We start from the raw sequence: 21,557 nt of genomic DNA, 5'->3' as shown, positions 1-21,557 counted from the left end.
GCCAAGTAGACATAATTTTGGGCTCAACATCAATATCTCAGATTCAAATGGGCATATCACTTCGCTCAACAAAACAGCCCAATGAGGGCACCCTTGGGTCAAAGGGCACTGGACATGACTTCAATGCGTCCATCAATCATCTAAACTTCTTACAGACGTGTCCCACCTTAACATTTCCCCCTCCCGGCTTGTGGTCAATATTATCCTTCGAGCCAATCTTTGACGATGCCTTGGTGCCAAAGTCCACTTTCTCATTCACAATCTTGACATTACCGCCGCCAGCCTGGTGCTTGATGTTGTCCTTGGATCCAATCTTGGACTCTGCTTTGAATTCCACTTTCTCGTTGATGATCTGGGGGGAGAAGGGTTGGAGAGAGGAGAGAGACTTGGTTGATGTTGGTCAGTTGGCAGGCTCCATTGCACATGGCACTTCTGTGCACATTCAATTGAAAATGACTCAGACGCTGTGACCATCATTTGTTCACACACGGTTATAACAGGCAGAAGGCAGGGTACAACTCCAACATTTTGCAAATGACTCCTAATCTGTCTAGCACTCACTAGCCTATTTCAATACCAACTCTTAAGTTTCCCAAGAAAAATGGAAAAAGCCTTAAGAATCACTTGAATTATTTGCCAACTGCTTATAGCCCAATACTCATTAACCTTTACAGCATCCTGTGAAACATATGCATCTACACGTGTATGCAGAGCAGTAGCCAGGATTGGGATGGAAAGACTCAATGAAAAAATGCATGGGGACGATTGTATAGTCTCCAAAAATGCATGGGGACGATTGTATAGTCTCCAAAAATGCATGGGGACGATTGTATAGTCTCCGAAAATGCATGGGGACGATTGTATAGTCTCCAAAAATGCATGGGGACGATTGTATAGTCTCCAAAAATGCATGGGGACGATTGTATAGTCTCCAAAAATGCATGGGGACGATTGTACAGTCTCCAAAAATGCATGGGGAGGATTGTATAGTCTCCAAAAATGCATGGGGACGATTGTATAGTCTCCAAAAATGCATGGGGACGATTGTATAGTCTCATCTCTTTTGGTGTTTAATACCGTACATCCTGCACAATACAAATCAACGGTGTCGTCAATGTTTTCATCACAAGAAGTCCAGATTCATTATTCTTATCCTAACTAAACAAGAATAATCTACCATTCGTAAACCTAACAAGTATTTGTTAAGTCATCATTCAAAGCAATTCCTGTGTTGATTTCAAACATGTGATACTCAAACAAAACCAAGCAGTTTCAAGACATTTTATTCTCAATTTTATGGCTCGTAATATAGAAGCCAAACCTTGCATAATGATAAGCCTAGGTTTTCTACAGCAGCACTAAATTGCGTAAATCTGTGTCTGGTACCCTACCTTTTTATTTCCACCCTGTGGTTGGTGCTTGATGTTGTCTTTGGATCCAACTTTGGATGCGGTTTTACTGAAGTCTAACTTTTTTGTCTCAATCTACGAGAAAAATGGAGGAAACACGCTTATGGCCTCAAAGATCAGCTGCAGGGCACTTTGTGCATAAATTACTGAAAATAAAGGCAATTGTTGGTTTATTTTCAGGAAAGGAAATAAAAAATGTAAAATTTCCAGTTCCTGAAAAATAAATGTTAGTATACATGAAAAACAGACAAAAATCAGACAATGTGCACAGCAATGCAAATATAATAAGGCGGCTCTCTACCCCAGAAGGGTTATATTAGTACAGAAATAATCATTCAAGATGTGGAACATATTTCACTGATTTGCACTGTGACAGTAAAACTGAATATCTCTTTATTTCAAGGCTCAGTCCAAGCAATTTCAAACTGAATCGACTGACTAGTACATATGTTGCCTGTAAGTAAACACTTGTCATCTGCAAAATGTTAGAAGGATGTCCATTACATCGTCACTGTTTTCACAAAAAGCCACACGTCAAGAGTAGCATTTTTATTTTGAAAACTGGTTTCATTCATATTGTTAGGGGCCAAAATTTTGGCAAGTTCAGTTTGCGTTTTCACAAAGAGATACAAATCTTACTGCCCCTTGCACTAGCACAAAACATATTGACTGGAAAGGCCTAAAAGTAAGTCAAGATACATGTAGATTTTCACAAAGAGCCACACATCGTTGTTACAATGTAACAGTTCCATGGCCAAAAAGTATTAAACATGGATCAGACTCACATCTTTACTGATTGATTTCGGCTAATGAACCACTGTGTTCATTTTAATTATTGGGTTCAGGCAAAAGTTTACCTCTCAAAGAATCATTTAATGTTTTGACTGAGAAGCTTCTCAGGCAATTTTTTGGAAAACCAGTTTTTCTTCAAAATCTACAAGTGTGGCTCTTTGTGAAAATGGTGATGACATGTACATGAGTTTTTTTTCCAGGCATGGATAATATTTGGCTTCAAACAGACAATTTGGTTAAACAAGACACTCTTATAAACCCTTCAACAAAGTAAATTTAGGAAATATGTTTCTGCCATCAATATTTAGTACTTTGAACAAGAGATATTTCATCCCCGACATTTCTAACTCAATGCAAAGAAACATATGTACCACAATTACGCAGGTTTATCAAGACACACTCATCACTACAGGCTCAACGGAGGCCTACAGGATTACTTGTATTACAAGTTTCTTTACTATTTTCAGGAAAAATGTCACTCAAGGGCCTATTCAGAACCACATTTTGGGGGTGAGGGGACAATTTCGTTCTTTTGGGGACAAAACAAAATTGGAAATTTGGTTATATAACCTTTTACAGCCTTTCAGAGAAGTGTTTTTACATGTAAACACTAAGGCCTTTTACACATTTTTTGGAAGTGTGGGAAATGATATACAGTCTCCAAAAATTGCCTTTCTCACTGTTTATCAAACACAAAACACTTTGTTCCTTTTGGAAGGGGCTATGGCCTTGTTGCCTCCCCTATCTGCATACGACCTCGATTCAAAATCCAGCACAGAACATTGAAAAAAAAAAAACTGTGAAAAATGACCATATATTGGGAGGAAGGTTCCGAAACTCGGCGATAGAGTTACCTCCAATACTGGTAATATGTATAGCCACACTGTACTCTACTGTTTTACATTATTCAGAGCATATAACAATCCACGCTTAGTTCTTTGAGGCAAATTCGTTGGATAGGAAACCTATGATGCCTAGTGGGTATCTCTGAACATGGGTCTTGAGCACTTATTGTTTATCTTATTTCCTATGATTTGATAACGGATGAATGCGGGATTGTGATTGCCAATATCTGTGGCTCAAAACTTCAGACTTATTAGGCTAGGTTGGGTCACAAAGGCCAACAATCCAATAAAATTTGTAGCCGACTCAGTTAAGTAGGTAATTAGTTTCGATGTAATGCCAAGTGATCCTGTAACTCTGTTGGGATGAAATAAAATCAGTCACACAGCAAAACCTGTTACGATTCAACCAAAACGGACTTTGATTAATAGGGCAAAAGAGTAGTTGTCGGGTTTCCATGGTGACACTGCACAGCAAACGTCAATTCCATCCCGCCAATGGGGCGATACCTTGACAGTTCCTCCCCCTGGGCTGTGGCGGACGTTGTCAAAGGAACCCACTTTGCTCTTGGCTCGCTTTTCAAAATCCAGCTTCTCAGAGACGAGCTAGAAAGGGATTTCAAAGATCAGGCAGGGATCGAAAACAAGGATTAGCTGGGAGAAGGAAACTTGCCCGATGAGTAAGTTCAGACATTGGAATGACAGAAAAGAAGAGAGTTTGTAAATCACATTCTAAAAAAAAAAGAGGGAAACAGGGAAACAAAAGGTGCAATGCATCATCAAACTGTAGTGTGCAGTATATCAAGCATCATTAATACAGATTATTAACAATACATTTTCTTGCTTTGCTATAGTTGACCATAGAGCAATTCTCTTGGCAATTCATAGCTGTATGATTCAGCTCTCACTTCCCAACAGGCTTTTCACTGACGTGCAAATGCCAAAGTGATTTGACGAGTACAGCAGAAGAGCAGAAACAGATGATAATGTAATGAAATACTTGCTCAAACATTTTGAGGGAAAAAAGGAAAAACTTCTGACAGTACAAAATCTGGTTTATACTAAAAGGGGATATTCTTTTCCGTAGCCATGAACGGAATGTGTCCGCACGTCTAAATTCTTGCCTTGCACAGGAAGTGAGAAATCTGAACCAGCTTCACTTTCAAGTACTCTTGTAAGTCTTGATACCCATGCACGTTTGTAACATTCATCTCACGATGAGCAATCTTCTATACATGCACAGAAGCACTGCCAGAACAATGAATTAGAAGAGTTGTTTCTTGAGTACAGAAACCAGACAAAATCATCCAATCTTGATGTGCACGTGGGAGCAGTTAGACCACCACACTAACTCATTAGATATGAGTGTTTCATCAGCTGACTCTAGGAATCAGCTGTGAGGTGTATGACTCAATTGCACAAAAGTGGGGGGCTTGCAGATTTGACTACTTCCGCTATGTGTACTTCAGGATGCTTGTTGCGTGTTTTGTAAGCAATTGAAAATTACTCCATAAGCAGAGCTTCTGCGAGGCAGCTGCTTCAGTTCCACTGGGATATGCACAAAAGTCTACAACTTCATATCCATGTGAGTCAAAAAACGGCGCTACAAGACAGCTGTCATGCAAAAGCTTTTTTGTACAGAAGTACAGTTTGGTGGACAGTGTACACACACTCGAATTTCTTTAAAGACAGACAACACTGACTTAGGCACAGACTAAAACCTTACGCTGTCAGCAACGAGAGATTAGATGGGGGCATGGTTGGTAATCAGTCAACAATTTTTTAAAATCTTATATCATGAACTTAAGTTGGGTATAAGTTGCAAACATGGTCCGTTTAGCCTGCGGTTTGTGCAACTTCTGAAGGCTCTTGTCATTACTGCAGACTGGTTACATCCTTCACATTAAAGACAAAGTTTCATGTATACATCCCACTTAATGGGAAAAAAGAATATACGGAGTGAAGGAAACAAAGGGAGAGAACGAGAAATCGGCAAAGTGAGAGAGAGAGATTACGGGCCATTGAAAATCATCAGTGCTTCTCAGTCTGGATTTTATTCTCAAAACGTGGGTCAGAAGATGTTAAAAAAATAACTTAAAACTGAAATCAACTTGCCATTTGAAATATGTATGCGTTTGGTTTGTGTTGAAGGGCAAGTGAATTTTTTTGATAAAAAAAAAATTGACGTAAAGAAAAAATTATATTTTGAACAGTCTCTTCTAAAAGGATCCATATAAAGAGAATCAAATATTTAAAAATCCATCTATATTCTTAACAATACAGGCATTTCAATGAACTAAATTTATACATCCACTCCAAACATTAATAATGCAGATTAAAAGGCAACAAATCAACACAAATGTATAAAAGGTAATGAACAAAAGCTGAGTGTCAGTCACAAGTAAAGTGAAATTCTAAGTTTTCTGGATTAAGTTAGAAAAAAGCTCTCTCATTCTTTGGGACTCCGTGCACAGGGGTGTGTTAAAAAGTTAATGCAACATTTCTGAAGCAAGTAAAATATGAATAACAAAGGAGCTTATATATTCTTCAGCAGAGGCAGAAATTCAATGGAAGAAATAGGGAGAGAAAGCCTGACAACTGAAGGTCTCTATTAGTTGGCTTTATGAGGTGTCTATTAAGGCACTGGAAATGTATTGCAGTTGGTGTTAGAGTCAGAGGGTGTGTATAAACCAATGGGGTCAGTTCAGTTTAGCACTAAATGTAGTTAGCGCCCTCAAATGACAACCACAGAGCAAATAATAATGTCCTTTCGGAAGGATTTACTTGTCTGATTGCTATCATAGTACTGCATTCCTAATTGGGTCATATTCATTGTTCAAATGTGACCAGACTCCATGCAATTAACATATAAATCTTGAAGTTTTCCCCTGCAATTTTGGTCTCATTTTCTACCGAGCAAACTGAACTCGTTAGCATCATGAATCATGTTGATACCAATGCCAGTCAGCCTGATGGCTGAAAATGGACATGAAGTGGATGAGAGATGTTGAGTTCTCCTACACTGTGGAAGAAATTTTAAAGGTCTATCTCAAAAGTGGCCTATGTGACTTGCAACTAATTGAACTTATTTCATTCAGTCGGCTCGCATTTTTTCAAGTCTAAAATTACCACAACTGAAACGTACATGGAGCATTCATAAACACATCAGCAAGTACAAATTAATTGTCCATTCTGCACAGCAGATGATAGGGACAGGTATCTACTACGTCTAACAAGCAATGTCTCCATGAAGCATGATATTTTAAGCATGGTACGGCAATCAAACAGAAATGAAAATTTATCTCCAATGAAAAATAAGGAAGAGAAATGACAACATCGTTGTGCAAACTAACAGACTGCATCCTCTCTGAGGTTTTTTGTTTCTAGTGTAAATTAAATCATCCCTATATTCACTTCTCCTCATACATGCGCATTTCAATATGCACCTAAACACTTTTTGGGTCAACGCTATTGCGATTTAAGTAATAAAGGGTGCCATCATGCGAACCTGCCATGAACCGACTTACATGTAGCAACCCCGGGAAATGGAAAGTGCGGGGCTGGCTAAGGATGGTGAGCAACAAATTTTCTGTTCTAAAACCCAGATCTATGATTACTGTTAATGGTAAACCCTATGATTATTCTCATTGTTAATTACTAGTTATTGTTTGAACTGTTATGAATCCATTAGTGTTGTAACTTTCAGTGTTTGGGCTGAACGAAATAAGTCACGCCACACGAGGTGTCGAAAATAGGCACCCTTCAAATCAAACATGTCCCGTGTCGCATGTAGGTCTATACCTTTGCGCATGTATGACGCTCATGGCGTATTCCTGTGCCTACAAGTTCAATGATTTAGAAAGCTGGATAGTTTCCCCTCTGTTAATGGTTATCAATACCCTTGTATTTTCTGAAACGATTTTCTATGGTCAGAGATCACCCATTGATCACCGATCGCAATTCTCTGATGCTTACCGATCCCCACATCAGTCTCTCCACCAGCCCATTTCATTTATCAAGATTAATAAACCCCCCTGTTGTGCCAATGCTCTCCCAACACACAACCAAAGGACTCCCCGTGTCCTCATTTCTCTTTAACAACCCCTCACTTCTTTCAAGAGAATCTGCATACATTACATTCATGAGGAGGCACAGTCACATCAACCAGGTCAACTGCACAGGTGTTTTTCTGGTGAGAGGGTACACGCGGGTCTACACAATTTCTCCACTTGTCCAGAACCCTCTATGCATTACATATGTATTAGGCCAAATGATGACAACCAGCGGTGATAGGCTCGGAATAGCTTGGTGGAACCTCTGCATTATTCTAGAATATGTACCCATGGCAGTCACTCATCTACACATGCTCAGATGTCAAAGGTCATGCTCACGTCATGGGTCATCCAGTACAGCAGAAAAATATCTTTAAATCAATGCCTTTCATTAGTAGAATCGCAACTGTTTACTGAGTAAGACTTACTGTAAAACAATTTGATACTTGTATCGAATGTGAAAGTGTTGCATAAAAAAACTGCATCTTCCAGAATTTAAGTGCCAACTAACAAAAAAAAACATAATTCTTTGCTGGTGACTCATTCTTGACTTGTAATTTTTCAGCTGTCTGATCTGCCACAGATCTGATTTCATGAAACTGTAAAATGACTCATCTCATGAAACATTTCTTTTCTGTTTTCTGGCAAGGTCAAAATAGATTGTCCCCAAATTCAAACTTCATTAAAAAATGATCAATAAAAAAATTACAGTAAATGATATTGATATGCTGCACGAGTGTGACTGGATGAGCCTCTGACCCTTGACCTATACTTATTTAAATCTGACCTTGACTTGACCCCCAGCAGGGGTGTGACTAGCTTTCTCCAAGGATCCCACTTTGCTCTGGACTTTGGAGGTGAAGTCCACCTTCTGGTCCAGAATCTGGGGGAACAACAGGGGGTAGAGTTTAACCCCTGATCTCGATGGGTTTATGGACAGCCAATTGTTACAGAGAGTCAAAAGGTACATGTACACTGCAATCCCAAATAGATATTCCTGGGTATAGCAGCAAAGGATAATTTGCTTTATCTCTGCAAAGGAAAAATCAAATCCTCATTATCTGGTATGACTAAACTTTTTGTACAGTGTTCAACGCTTATATAATACCATGTAGTTACTCTTTTCAAATTACTATTAAAAGTGATCCTCACAAAAAAATTATGATTGACGGTGGTGACTGATCCTTAAAGCAGGGAAATTAGGGGAATTCACGCATTGTCATATATGTTACATATTTTGTCCGCTCTGGCTCACCATACGTTTGATAGAGTGGTACCATTTTGTAGTGTCGTGGAGAGGCTACATTAAACCTACAATGAAATTTCACAGAAATCCTGCCTGTGGATTTAAATACAGAAGACATTGAGTTTTGCCATAGACATAAGGATACTGGCAGTAAACTTCATTCACTGTTCCTTCACTTGCTGGTTTGACTTTGCAGAATTAAAATAGAGAGAAGTTTTCATCTATTCCATCTGTACGAGAATGAGAGGATATAAAAATTGCCATCATGGGATTTGATACACATGTACAAGTATGCGGAGTATGTAACTCATTGCTGTGATCATGACTATGACAGCATGTTGTGTTCTTGGGCAAGTCACTTTACTCCTTTGTACCTCTCTCCACCCAGGAGTGAATGGGTACCTGTGAGGGCAGACCCGGTTATCCGTTTGCGCAGAAATGGCTGCATCGGACTCGTATACTCCCCAGGGAGCTGAGATGGTTTCAGGAATGTTCAGATGATGTGAGCCCAATGTGCAGGGATAACGATAATACAGTGCCTCAGAATGGTTTACGAGATACATGTAGATGGCGCTTGACAAGTGTTTGTTATTTTTTATTATTATTATCATTACTGAGCTATCCCATCACCACCAAAGAAGAGACTGGTTGTTAGAAATTGTTTTATCTGGAGACTGGTGAAAATTGTGGGGACTGTGGAATGCAAAAGAAATTACATCCCTCACCACACCTGCATAAGCCTGTCAACGCATGCGAGGGTCCCTCACCACACCTGCATAAGCCTGTAAGCGCATACGAGGGTCCCTCACCACACCTGCATAAGCCTGTAAGTGCATACGATGGTCCCTCACCACACCTGCATAAGCCTGTGAACGCATACGAGGGTCCCTCACCACACCTGCATAAGCTAGTGAGCGTATGCGAGGGTCCCTCACCACACCTGCATAAGCTAGTGAGCGTATGCGAGGGTTCCTCACCACACCTGCATAAGTCTGTGAACGCATGGGAGGGTCCCTCACCACACCTGCATAAGTCTGTGAACGCATGCGAGGATTTTGTATCAACCAAGTTCATTACAAACAAGGAAATCAGCAAATCACTTGGAAAGTGGCATACCTCAATTATTCATAATGCGGATGATTGAACATACATGTAAATAGATGTCGCATGAGATATCCAAATTATTTGACATGAGCCCAGTTACATAAAGCTAAAAAACAATGAAGACAATGGCGCTGTCACTCCGACAGCCTGTTCATTTGCAGATTTTGTGCAGGAAACTGAAGACATTTTGGCGAGTAAACAGCAAAATTAGACTTCAAATACTTGTCCATGCATAGGGTCATATTGGCACCATTCATCAATTTCACTTTTCAAAGAAATTACATAGATTTTTACTGTGTGCCTGCTGATAAGTATTTCCAACTATATGTACATGTACAAAGTGGAGAAGTACACTATAATGTCCATGTCCGTGTCCATGGACATTATCATTGTCATTGTCCTATGGACAATGACATGTTATCACAATGATGATTGCAACATCACTCCAACCTTCAGTCCAGCCTGCAAAGGTCAGTCTTGTACTCGTATGTGATGGTAATTTGGGCCGTTTCTCTTGTAATGCACACTCTTCCAATCTGCATGTTGAAAAATTTGACCCTGCAATTCTTCTGTTCCTAAGAAAAACCTGGTTACGATACTCCCCCTTGAAGAAAATAAAATTTGCCATTGAAAAAATGTCTGGCACCTGTCCTCTACTGTCAAGTAAATGGTACAAATAGACATGTCTGCAAGGTGCACCCATAGGGAGAAGCAGAGGATTTGCAGGTCCTGTATACACCTGTGATGTATAATTAGCCACAGAAGAGAAAAATAATATCTGTATATGCAAAGATTAATGTTGTATTTAATTATGATAATAATAATGGCCATTTATAAAGCGTGAAACATATCCACCACGTGTGAAGGTGCTCAAGGCGCTGTTATTACTATCCCTGCGCATGGGATTATGGCATACATGTAACTGTACATCCATGCATTTAATATTATAAACGCGAATACAAGTTTATTGGATTGTTAGTTTTTCCCAACAACCCCTGCAAATTTCTTATTTACTATGCAATACGAAACAAAACGTAACAAAAAAGCCCAAAACAATGCCCGAAAAATGCAAATGAAATAAAATCAACTTGTAATAAGACAATAAACCCTCTGCATCCAACCCATAATGAGAAAAAAAAAAACCTGAAAGTATTTCCCGCATGCTAACTGATGCCAAATGACTGATGCACTGTGGGATACGGTTAACTGATGCCAAATGACTGATGCACTATGGGATACGGTTTGCCATTCTTACAGTGTTATCTCATGAACCAACAGAATACACAATGCATCTTCATTCCCATCATGCCCTGTGCCAAGATGCAGACTACCTTGAAGGAACTGGGCATTGGACGGTGGTGAGCATTGCTTAAGGATCCAATTCGACTCAGGGCTTTCCTTTTGAAGGTTAAGTGCTCGTCATATATCTAAGGGTCAGGGAAAACCGTCATTACGTTGGTGACTGATCAAATGTGCTCACAAGCAGATAAACTACAGTGTCGCTACCTTCCATGCACATTCAAAATCTCCCAACAAGCACTTTCAACAGGCTGATAGTTTTCATAGCACATACGGTTATTCAAAGGATTTGTAAGTCATGAGTTTGGCAAATGTGTTCGTAATTTCGCTGTGCTCAGAATTGTGAAACTTATTTCATTCAACATGAACACAGCATGTTTTCAAGAAGGCAATCCTACTCTATAGGGTTAATATGGACAAACTTTACATTTGCTGGCCAGCTAGGGACTATAGTACCTTGGATACATTTCAAGGGTCATGCTTTTAAAAGTGAGTAGCATTGTCCAGAAATTGTGATTCGCAACTTGAGGTTGGCACATATGTGGCAAACAGACAGAAAGTTTCAAATTCCATAAATTCTTGTTCTGTCACTGAATTTCGATCATGAAAAACTTGCTTTTCCAGCTAGGTCTGATTTGTCCCCGTTCCCCCCCTCCACAATCAAAACACCTGCGACTAAATCTCCTTTTGCAAGGCAACATTTGAGTATGGAATTAGTCTGCATCCCAACCATCAACATCCAGCATTGGACATACTGTCCAACGCTTAAACAGGAGAACAAATGGAGCATCAGGTGGATGAGATACAAATCAGACAGGTGGATGAGATACAAATCAGACATGTCAGAAGCTACTTCACTCACAAACTAATTTCAATGATATAGAAGAATCCCAGTCGTCCCTTTTTAGTGCTAATATGGAGGTCCTTCATCTCCAGTGCCAGCTAACTGATGCTGACTTTATTCAACTGATTTAGTTCAAGATGAAGGTGATCCAACCTTAATTTCGTATGACAGTTTTAAGTCAGTGGTGCCAAGTTATGCATGACAACTGAAATGCTACGGAGGTACAGGTGTCATTACTGAAAAGAATGTTGCTTCTACTTTTAAATGATGTCCTGTGCTTAAGGCTGGTACATGCACAGCTTGACCATGAGAATGCACAAACCAAAGAAATCAGGTGTAGCTTTTACTAAGACAAGGTATTTCTTTTTAACATGCTGTCTGTAAGAAATGCACAGGTGGTGAAATACCCCTTGTGATAGTCATGAAGATCCTGTGGGTGTTTTGGCCATGGTCAGGTGTATGGTCAGGCTTGGATTAAATATGTAAAGCAGAGATACTGAGATGTTAATAACATGCATATAATTATATTGAAATAAAACTTTGTCAATGGTCAAACTTCTGATGTGATTTATTAAATTTTTCAAACCCCCAGTTTTATCATATTTTTCCTCTTTCCTCAGAAAATATACACAAACCAAACCAAAAGCAAGAACTTCAAAGAACAAAACAAAAACATAAAAAAACAACTAAAATTCATAGCCCAAGATCCTTCTAGCATATTGTTGAATTGCCCTCAAAGCAGAAAAAAGTAAAAGGTGAGACTTATGCAAATGAAATCAAAATGGACATGCATATTCAAAAACTACCTTGAGGTTCCCGCCCCCTGGTGTATGGTATGAATTGTCTAATGAGCCTACACGGCTCCTAACATACATGCTGATGTCTAACTTCTGATCAAAAATCTGCAGGATTAACGGAAAGTATGTGACAAGAATTGATTAGGATCACTGCTGTACTTGCCGATGGAGAGGGTATAATGCATCAACAGATCGTCCCTTTGAACAAAAACAACAGGAAAAATCAATGTGAAGAAAAGGTCTACGTGCAAGGCAGTGTTTAAATGTCATTCGGTTGACTGAATTTGCGGATATAAATCTCACAATGCTAAGAACTGAATTCATGATAATCAAACAATTTTCACATGCTTTTTCTTTGGTCAGTTTTCAAAATGACAGGATTTTACTGGACACTTCAGTGTCCATATCAATGGCATTTGTCTCCTTGTGTGTTTTCTACATATATCCTTCTAGAACCAATTTTGTTCAGAGAACATGTAAATGACTCTGGATGGAATACATTTCATGCTTTACCCTTTACGTTGCCATCCTTGATAATTAACAGTCTACACAATCCTTTACCTGTTGAAGGATCGAGGATTGTTAGGGTTAATGGTCAAGAAACATCAACTCTATAAGCCTTTTGTTTCACATGGATCTGGGTCGCGATCAGTTATCCCATAGTTGATTCGCGCTATCCATTAGACAGGTTCTGGCTGGCGTCCATGGACCAACCTCAGATTACTGATCACGATCTGGATCCCCATGAAACAAACAGGCCCTCCCCCTGTGTGTATGCTTTTCATGTATTAGGCCTACTGCAAGGTGATGGTTTGCAAACATTTGGTGTTTCAGAAGCAGAGTTTGTTTGTTAACTGGGGATCGGTAGGTCTATCTTGGAGATCCTGAAACCTGTTCTGCATCTGCAAGAAAACAAGTCTCACAGCATGTGGAAAGGCGTTAATTCTCCATGTTTGAGCATACATGTAGCTGCGATAAATGCCGTTAAACAAAGTTCACGATAAAAAAGGCTGCTGACATGAGTGCTCACAAACAATTTAACTTTACGGTTATTGGTGTAAAATCAAGTTCAAGCTAAACGTTAGTCTAAAGAAACCACATTACAGAGTTGTCAGGAGTTGGAGAAATGATCTGACAACCACACAAAAAAGCAAGGCTCCATCTAAAATTTAGCAAAGTGTGAAATTAGTAGGGTGACATTAGAGGGGTTAATGCAAGCTCTTCAAAGTAACTGGTACCAAAGATGCTTGTGTAAGCAGGTTGATGCCATGAAACACAAGACTACTATCAAGGGGTTGGAAATGTAATATTCCAGTTTGTGTTGCATCTCAACTGATACTCGGTCAGACATACAAAAATTACAATACAATTGGATAATTGTATGATGCCACATAACGGTACTTCCTAGCAAAATAATTTCACTTGATGACATATTCTGCATTGTGTAGTGGGCCGAATTTTGATTCACTGTCCAAACAATTCTCTGTTTCAAAGCACATTTCAGATTTAAAATATTCGCTAGATGATTTCAAAGTCAATTCATATCTTTAGAATCTACTTCTTCACTGTTCCACATTTTGATCAACCTCAAAGGAAATACAAAGGCATAACTATGGTTACCACGGTAATGTAACCACTAGTCAAACCCTTATGTTATCGGTTAGCCCAGGCCACGGTCTTACATGTACATGTACAGTGGTGATGTCATGACTTATCCTACACCCCAAGTGCTAAAGCTGGCCAAATTTAAATCTACTGAACTGCTTTTTCCAACTCACAGAAATCACTGCCTAACAACTGCAGACCAACAACTCTTTTAAAAAGCTGACCCAGCCCACTGCAAACAAAGTGCATTCACGGATGCGAGATCACCTTCTGACGAGGGCGTCTGAGCTTTTGGGGCCCAGGCCCTGCACTTTTGGCTCTGCGTCCATCCATGTCCAGGAGGGGTGGGGTTAGGGCAGGGGACTTGTTATCAGGGTCCTGTTTGACCATTGTTATGCAAATAACGAATGTAGAGTTCTTGCTCCTGTCACTATCAGCTTGCTTCTGGAATGGTTCATGAAATGAGGGGGAACAAGACATTTTGCTGAGTACTCGTAGTTCAGGCTATAACTTACAAAGAAAGGGTTACTTTGGAAGTAAGGTGTTATGCGGTTACTAATTTAACACACTGTTATGAAGCACCAGTAAAAAAAATCAGCCAAGAAAGTGTTTACGAAACAAAAATTAATTAATACAAGGTATTAAAAAAAAAGCAAAATTTCAGTTTAGGAAGAATGCAGTGTCTGAGGAAACCAAAAGGGTTTTGAGATATTAGTAGTGGGATGTCCACTGTGGTGGCACACATATTCTGGCAGTATTTTATTTCGATCTCACAGAACTTGGCCAATAAGTCATCTCACAACTTGTCTGACCATCTTTTCATAACAAGGTACCCTTACACAATTTTGAATTCCACATTGAAGGTATTACGAATGAATACTGAACAAAAACAAAAAGAGTAATGAACAAAAACAAAACCAAAAAATGAAATCTACAACTATAATCATGCATTTTTAGTAAAACATACTACATTTTCCTCTTTTTCTTTTGCAGTCCATAATTTTGCTACAATGGATACATGTAAACCACAGTGACTCAACCAATGCGTACCTTGACATTTCCACCCCCGGGTTTGTGCTTGGAATTATTCAGGGAACCGCACCTCGACTGTACTGTGCTGAAATCAACCTTTTCTGACTGTATCTTCACCTGTAGGCAAAATGGAACAGTCTAGGAATCAACACTTCATTTGTGGTTGTGTTTTCCAAATGGGTACTTTTCAATGTCAGCTTTTGGCACACCTTTAATGTTTTCATTTTGAAAAAGGCAAAGTGCAGTACATACACTGCATGTATACTACCCACACTCCAAAAAAAAAAAAAATTAAAAGTCCGAGAAAGTGCAAAGTACTTGAAGATGTCAAAGTTGTTATGGTCAGGTAGAAACAGTGAGAAACTAGCCAGCTGTAGTCATTATGACTGCAACCCAACAATCGGCGGTGAGGCATAGGCTATTGTGCGACAATCTTTCAGTCACATCTGACCAGCAGTGGACATTTCTCCTAACACTCTCTGATAAGTACTCCATATTGGAGCATCCTTCACAAATTTCATAACGCAGTTTCAACACCAAAGTGCAAATTACCCATCATTCTTCTTCTTCCTTTGGGTTCCGTGTGGAACATACAGTACCGTAGGGCCTACATTACCCATCAATGTTCAAGGTAAAATATGTGTACTTTGTCAGTCATTTCTGTGTAACCCTGCATGCAATTGATAATGTAAAAGGTAAACAATCTTCAGGAACAGGGCAATATAATAGTTTTCCTTCTATTCCATGGGAGATGTTTCAATGTTCAAGCATTGGGGTGGAAGCGAACAGAAGAGAACATCCTAACGACCTGTGACGAAAAAGCGACCTGCTCTTGCAATGATAAGTGGATGACTTTTTGGGGAGAAGAAAAACCGTGCGGCAAGTTTCTCTGTCACGAGAGGCTGAAATGAATACACATGGAATTTGTTTCCCTTCAGATGTGAGCCTGGTGCTGGGCTCATTTAGAAATCCCCTTTCCAACTTTCCTTCCTCACCTTGCCTCCTCCTGGGGTGTGCTTGAGGTTATCTTTGGAGCCAATCTTGGACTGAACATTCTTAGTGTTGGGAAGTGGGTTGGGCGCTGTCTTGATACGAGGAGATGTGGGCTCCGAAGAAGCTGGATAACAGGGAAGATTTAAACAAAAAATTTGATTTTTTTTTTCAGACCAGTCATGTTTTTAGAGAGCATACTGAAAACATTTGTGTATCTGGCCATCTCTTGTCTTTGTTAATTCAATATGACTTTAAAAAAAAAAGAACAACGCCAATGCGGTCAATGTGGTCAAAGTGGTCAATGGCTAGATGTAATGATAAGAACATATAAAATCTTTTGTATTGTAATTGGTATTGTAAAATGAAACCAACTCTTACTGGATCTCCTGGGGCTGGTCTTTCCACTGCCGATATCACTTCTTGCTTTGACGTGAGAGTAGTCCATTTTCTGGTCAAAGATCTTGACATTGCCACCTCCTGGCTTGTGATTTGAGTGGCTGATGGTACGTGGCTTGACTCCAGACATGTCGAGCTGTAGAGACGAGAAACCAAAGTTTGAAGTCGTTGACCCTAACCTTCCCTAACCACACAGAATTGAACACCAGTAAAGCATGTGAATTTGTGGCATTGGGTACTGTACCCCTAAACTGCTTGTGCTTTAACATGGGTTCAGGCATACCCAAAATAAACAAGAGTCCAACAGTTTTTGTGCACAGTTTACCATATGGTGTTGGAATTTGTGTGAATGGGTATGGTTCCTAGTAAATCACTCTGGGGAGTCAGGGTTTAACAGTGAGAATGTTTACAAAGTGCAGCCATCCATTCTAACATGCCACACAACTCAAAAAGTTCAGTATGAAGCCTTGCGAATGTGCTCCACTTTAATGCAAAACACTTCAAGTTGAGTGAAAATAACATGTATCACCACTTGAAAACGCACTATATTTCTCTGCTACGGATGAGGTTGAACTTGGATTTTCGACACAGTGAACATGTACACTTACTTTAATTTCCAGAATGCCTTGTGGATTTGACCAGCTTTAAAACCCTTTTCAAAAAACAATCAGTTATTCTATGCAGACAAAGTTGCTGCTTAGCAATTACAATGATGGACTCCTTTTTGTGCCACTGTGAGGTAATTAAGGAGGAACCATTTTTGCGAAAATGTCAAAAAGTACCATATTCCTTCTGCTCGAGAGAGCTACAACCACCTGTCTTCCATTTTAGGGGGATGTGACCTGACGTTAGAATAGAAGTTATGCTTCAATGTATCCTCAGAAGGCTCGAGTAAACCTTTTGTGCATTCCTTGTAACTAAATCAAAATAACAAAAATAGCCCCTGAGACACCATGGAGACACCATCAAAGTATTCATCTATATATTATGTGCGCATGATAAATGAGTTTTGTTTTAGAAGGCCTTCCAAAATTATGCACAATTTGTGTCTGTATGGCTACATGCGAACACGTGATAATTTCAGGACGACACATTCAATAGAACGATTCTGTACATGTTTCTGTACATGTTTGTTTTATAAACAAAAACAATACATAATGAAATTTACATCCTGCAAATTCTGTGTTGACATACTCAAATGCACTGTAAATACATACATAAAATAGTTACTAGAATTACTAATGTAAAAGAAATAGAATGAATTAAAGAAAAAAAACCATTCCAGTACATATTCCTCACCTTATTGTCAACGATTTTCACGTTTCCACCACCACCTGCCGTGTAGATGTCCTTACTGCTGTCAGCTCTTCCAGTGCTTGATTTGATCACGCAGGAGTTAGGTCGCGGGGAGATGGTGCTCTTTGGCGACCGCTGCTTCACCGTCTCCTCATAGGAACCGACGGACCTCGGTCGCTGCTTCAGCGAGGGTATCTTTGTGGGCGTTCCCCTACGTGGAGATTGGGACTGCTGAGGGGAGGTCTTCCCCTGTGGAGAGGGCGGTGGGATCTGGGAGGGGGAGGGGACTCGGTTGGTGATTCCCTGGGGTTCCTTAGGCAGGGATTCGGGTTTGAAAGCTTCGCAAGGTGCCGCGTCCGGCTCTCCTGGTTAAAATAAGGTAATCACACGGTAATTTTAACACATGTGTAAAATCCAGTGAAACCAAACATTTCTAAAAAGTGCCTGTTCTTTATAGAAATCTGTGAAGAGAACACAAGGATGAAGAAATACACGTAGCAACTTGAAAGTACGGGAGAAAAACTCTTGTTAAATTTTCAGGGAAACAGGGAGAACACTGTCTGGACGATATTCAAAACTGTAAACCAGTGGATAGTCATTTGTCAAGTGCATTTGAAGTCTATGCTAATGGCCAATACAGGTTGTATACAGTACTCCATCACCCCAGCTTTCATCGTGAGCTTCTTAGATTAATTCCATTATTTATGTATTAAACTTCCATGTACCGATACGCACTCTGTAAAAACACCAAGGGCACTCCACCATCAAATATGAAAAAGATTACTCTAGCTTATACTCATAGTTCAAAGAGGCAGGTAAGCACATCATCATGCAATGGGAGACTTTGGGACACTTGGTGACAGCACAAACCTGTACATACTGGTCCTTGTTATGCATTGTTCTGAGCATGCGTGCATGGTTCTGAGCACGTGCAATACTGTGAAAAAGGTCTGCTGCCACCAGCGTCTCAAAGTTTACCATTGTAGCACACTAGTAAAGTAATGCAGTTACCGGTATCTGGCAATGTTTGAATGTTGTTAGCTCGTGAATAGTGATTGATGAAATTCAAACCTTCAAGTTTAAAGTGTTAGAGCATTTCTTCAAGTGCTACACTCATCACACTATTAGCTAAGCCTAACCATGCTGAACCCATCAAGGTTATGCAGGATTTCAATGGTCCCTAGGGGGTTAGGGTTCACCCTAACCATGCTGAACCCAACAAGGTTATGCAGGATTTCAATGGTCCCTAGGGGGTTAACCATGCTGAACCCAACAAGGTTATGCAGGATTTCAATGGTCCCTAGGGGGTTAGGGTTTACCCTAACCATGCTGAACCCATCAAGGTTATGCAGGATTTCAATGGTCCCTGCCTAACCGTGCTGAACCCAACAAGGTTATACAGGATTTCAGTGGTCCCCAGGGGTTAAGGTTAATGGTTCATTAGTTATTGAACTCAAACTGTTTCTATGTGTACACTGTCAGCAAATAACACATGGAATTGTTAAACACTGTGACTTGGACTTTGATGTGTTGAAGTGATTTGAATGTATTTTTATGCCTCTTTTGTTTAACATTATAATTCAAATGAGCTTCTTGACGAACCACATAAATTTTTTAAGTGTGACTAGTTTGGCTTTATAAAAGGTAGTCCCAAATCCGGAACTAAATGCACTCTATCATTGAATGGTACTGTTTTTAAAATGAAATTTCTTGGACAGAAAGGATGGCATTAATTCAATTAATGTTAAACTGATTCATGCCAAATTACATGCCTTACGTGTACATGTCCTTTTCCCCAACATAAGTTATTATACAAACACTCTCAAAGAAAACGTCAAATTGCCCAGAGAAAATCACTGTGGGCAGACTCCTGTGGGTTTTCTGAGCACATGTACATGTACATGTATGTTCTACCGGTACTTAGAACGTCCTGGAGATGTAACACTCTTCACATCTGCCTTTAAACCTAGGCACTCACATTTCTTCACCATCGACCAGATGCATGTCCTACAGGATACCGTTATCATTATGCATGAAGAGCACTGAATCAATACTGAAGTGCAACATGAATGCTTCGGACTGAGTGAACTTAAAATTATGACTGAAAGCCAAACCCAGTGACGTGTCCATTACATGGGTAGGCCTTTACCAGGTTATGGGGGAAATTTCTTTTGTGAGGCAAATGTGGACTGAGTTGTGGGGACGTGCAAGTACATTGCTGAGTCCCCATAACATTTTGGTCCCACAAACTAGGTGAAATGTCCCGCGTTCCTCTCTACAGAATAAGTACTTTCACAACCCACACCAGCACAAAATACCGGTACGTATACATGTACCTGCAAGTAATATCAATATTTCTGGGGAAAAAACCTTTATAATTCATGCCTTTCTGAGCAAATGAGCACACACAGAGCCAGCATCTACACATAAACTCAGACTTAAATGTAAGGATCAGTCTATAAATTAGGAGTCCAATTTTTGGCATGTTCCTGTCACATCTGACATGTGATTTTGTAAGTTCAGAACACATTATCTACTTTCCAAGAGTGATGAATTAATGGAAATTACCTGCCAAACAAATAGAAACAGTTCAAAATCAATTTAGGTGATATTTCCATGGCAAATTACACAGGTCAGGTGTAACAGGGACACAAAAATGTCACACTTGTGGACCCTTAATTTATATTATGACCCTTAACCCAAACATACATGTCTGTCCGAGTAGTCCTGCATCCTCCAACTGTTGAAAAGATTCATCAGAACAGTGGGGGCTCAATCCAAAAGGCATGTTTTCAGGCAAAATGTGACTGGCACTTGCACGTATCTTATTTTTTGACAAGACCTCTATTAGTATTTGGGTCATTCCATGAAGTTCGAGCACAGTTTGTGACGGCGTCCCTTGTTACATCAGTAACTTTTATTGCCCATTATTTCCACATTACAACAGAGTAAGTCATTATTATTCGGCAAAGATGAAGCACACCACTACAAGAACCTAGCAAGATTTAGAACAATGTCAATTTAGAATCCACATGCAGGGAAAAAAGATGTTTATTTTCACTGATGTAACAAGGGACGCTGTCACAAACTGTGCCCGAACTTCATGGAATGACCCATTTGTAAAAACACTCTCGGAAGGTTTCTGGGCAGCCGTAATAAACTGAACAAGTGACATTACGATCCGTTTCTATATCAAAACTTGGTAAACATCTGGGTAAGTGTCCCACATGTGCACACATATCAACCGACAATGTAACCTTAGGTACAAAGACCCTCTGAATCTTGCTCTAAACAGTGAACTCTACCTCCCTTTACACTGCTCTTCAAGATTTACTTAAACTATTGTACATGTACATGAGCAAGCAACACTCTGAATCCAACGTTTAACATGAATAAGGCACCTTCCATTCATCTACTTCTAGCAATCAAGTATCCGCAAACAACAACCAAATAAATCATTCATACATGTACATGCATCAGTATTTGTTATGCACTACGCGCAAAGATCAAACACAGGGATACCGCTTCACAGTGAAGCTGAGGTATCCAATTGTTTATCTTTTGACATTTGCAGTGCCAATCGACTTTCAAATCATCTCGGTTTCTAGACCAAGGGAAAAGCCCGGCAGGGTCTACTGGCATATGGGCCATCCTGTAAATCTGGGGTCCAACGTTTGACATGTCCCTGTCATTTCTGACATCCATAATTTTGCAAATTTAAAGCACACTCTTTGATTTCCAAGAGTGATGCAGTACTGGCACATTCCACAGGTCACAAAAACCAGAAAATGCCATACATGTACATGTACTTATCCCTCCCGACATCTATCAAATGACCTGTCAGTAGATA

At 39.8% G+C, this 21,557-nt stretch overlaps 1 protein-coding gene across 18 annotated transcripts in view; it reads right to left on the bottom strand.

Annotated features, from left to right (window-relative positions):
• The window catches only part of LOC110974521 (uncharacterized), a 46,708-nt gene that overhangs the window by 6,422 nt on the left and 18,729 nt on the right, over positions 1–21,557 (bottom strand). For 5 of the 18 annotated variants that reach the window (XM_087139698.1, XM_087139707.1, XM_087139715.1 and 2 more), the window contains 10 exons: positions 17,711–18,072; positions 16,394–16,547; positions 16,018–16,139; positions 15,041–15,139; positions 12,395–12,490; positions 10,777–10,872; positions 7,883–7,978; positions 3,554–3,649; positions 1,392–1,484; positions 167–352 (listed from right to left, as the gene is read on the bottom strand). In XM_087139698.1, the coding sequence (XP_086995824.1) occupies positions 167–352; positions 1,392–1,484; positions 3,554–3,649; positions 7,883–7,978; positions 10,777–10,872; positions 12,395–12,490; positions 15,041–15,139; positions 16,018–16,139; positions 16,394–16,547; positions 17,711–18,072 (1,400 nt within the window). Of the gene's footprint in view, positions 1–166; positions 353–1,391; positions 1,485–3,553; positions 3,650–7,882; positions 7,979–10,776; positions 10,873–12,394; positions 12,491–14,257; positions 14,435–15,040; positions 15,140–16,017; positions 16,140–16,393; positions 16,548–17,710; positions 18,073–21,557 lie in introns of all 18 variants that reach the window. The other 13 variants (XM_087139700.1, XM_087139701.1, XM_087139702.1 and 10 more) reach the window with 13 other exon arrangements.

This window comes from Acanthaster planci, linkage group LG08, assembly GCF_054643075.1.
Source record: "Acanthaster planci isolate LZ-2023a linkage group LG08, COTS_SCS, whole genome shotgun sequence".
Lineage (NCBI taxonomy): Eukaryota > Metazoa > Echinodermata > Asteroidea > Valvatida > Acanthasteridae > Acanthaster > Acanthaster planci.
The sequence above is the reverse complement of the archived record's forward strand: the minus strand, read 5'-3'. Positions and strand labels throughout refer to the sequence as shown.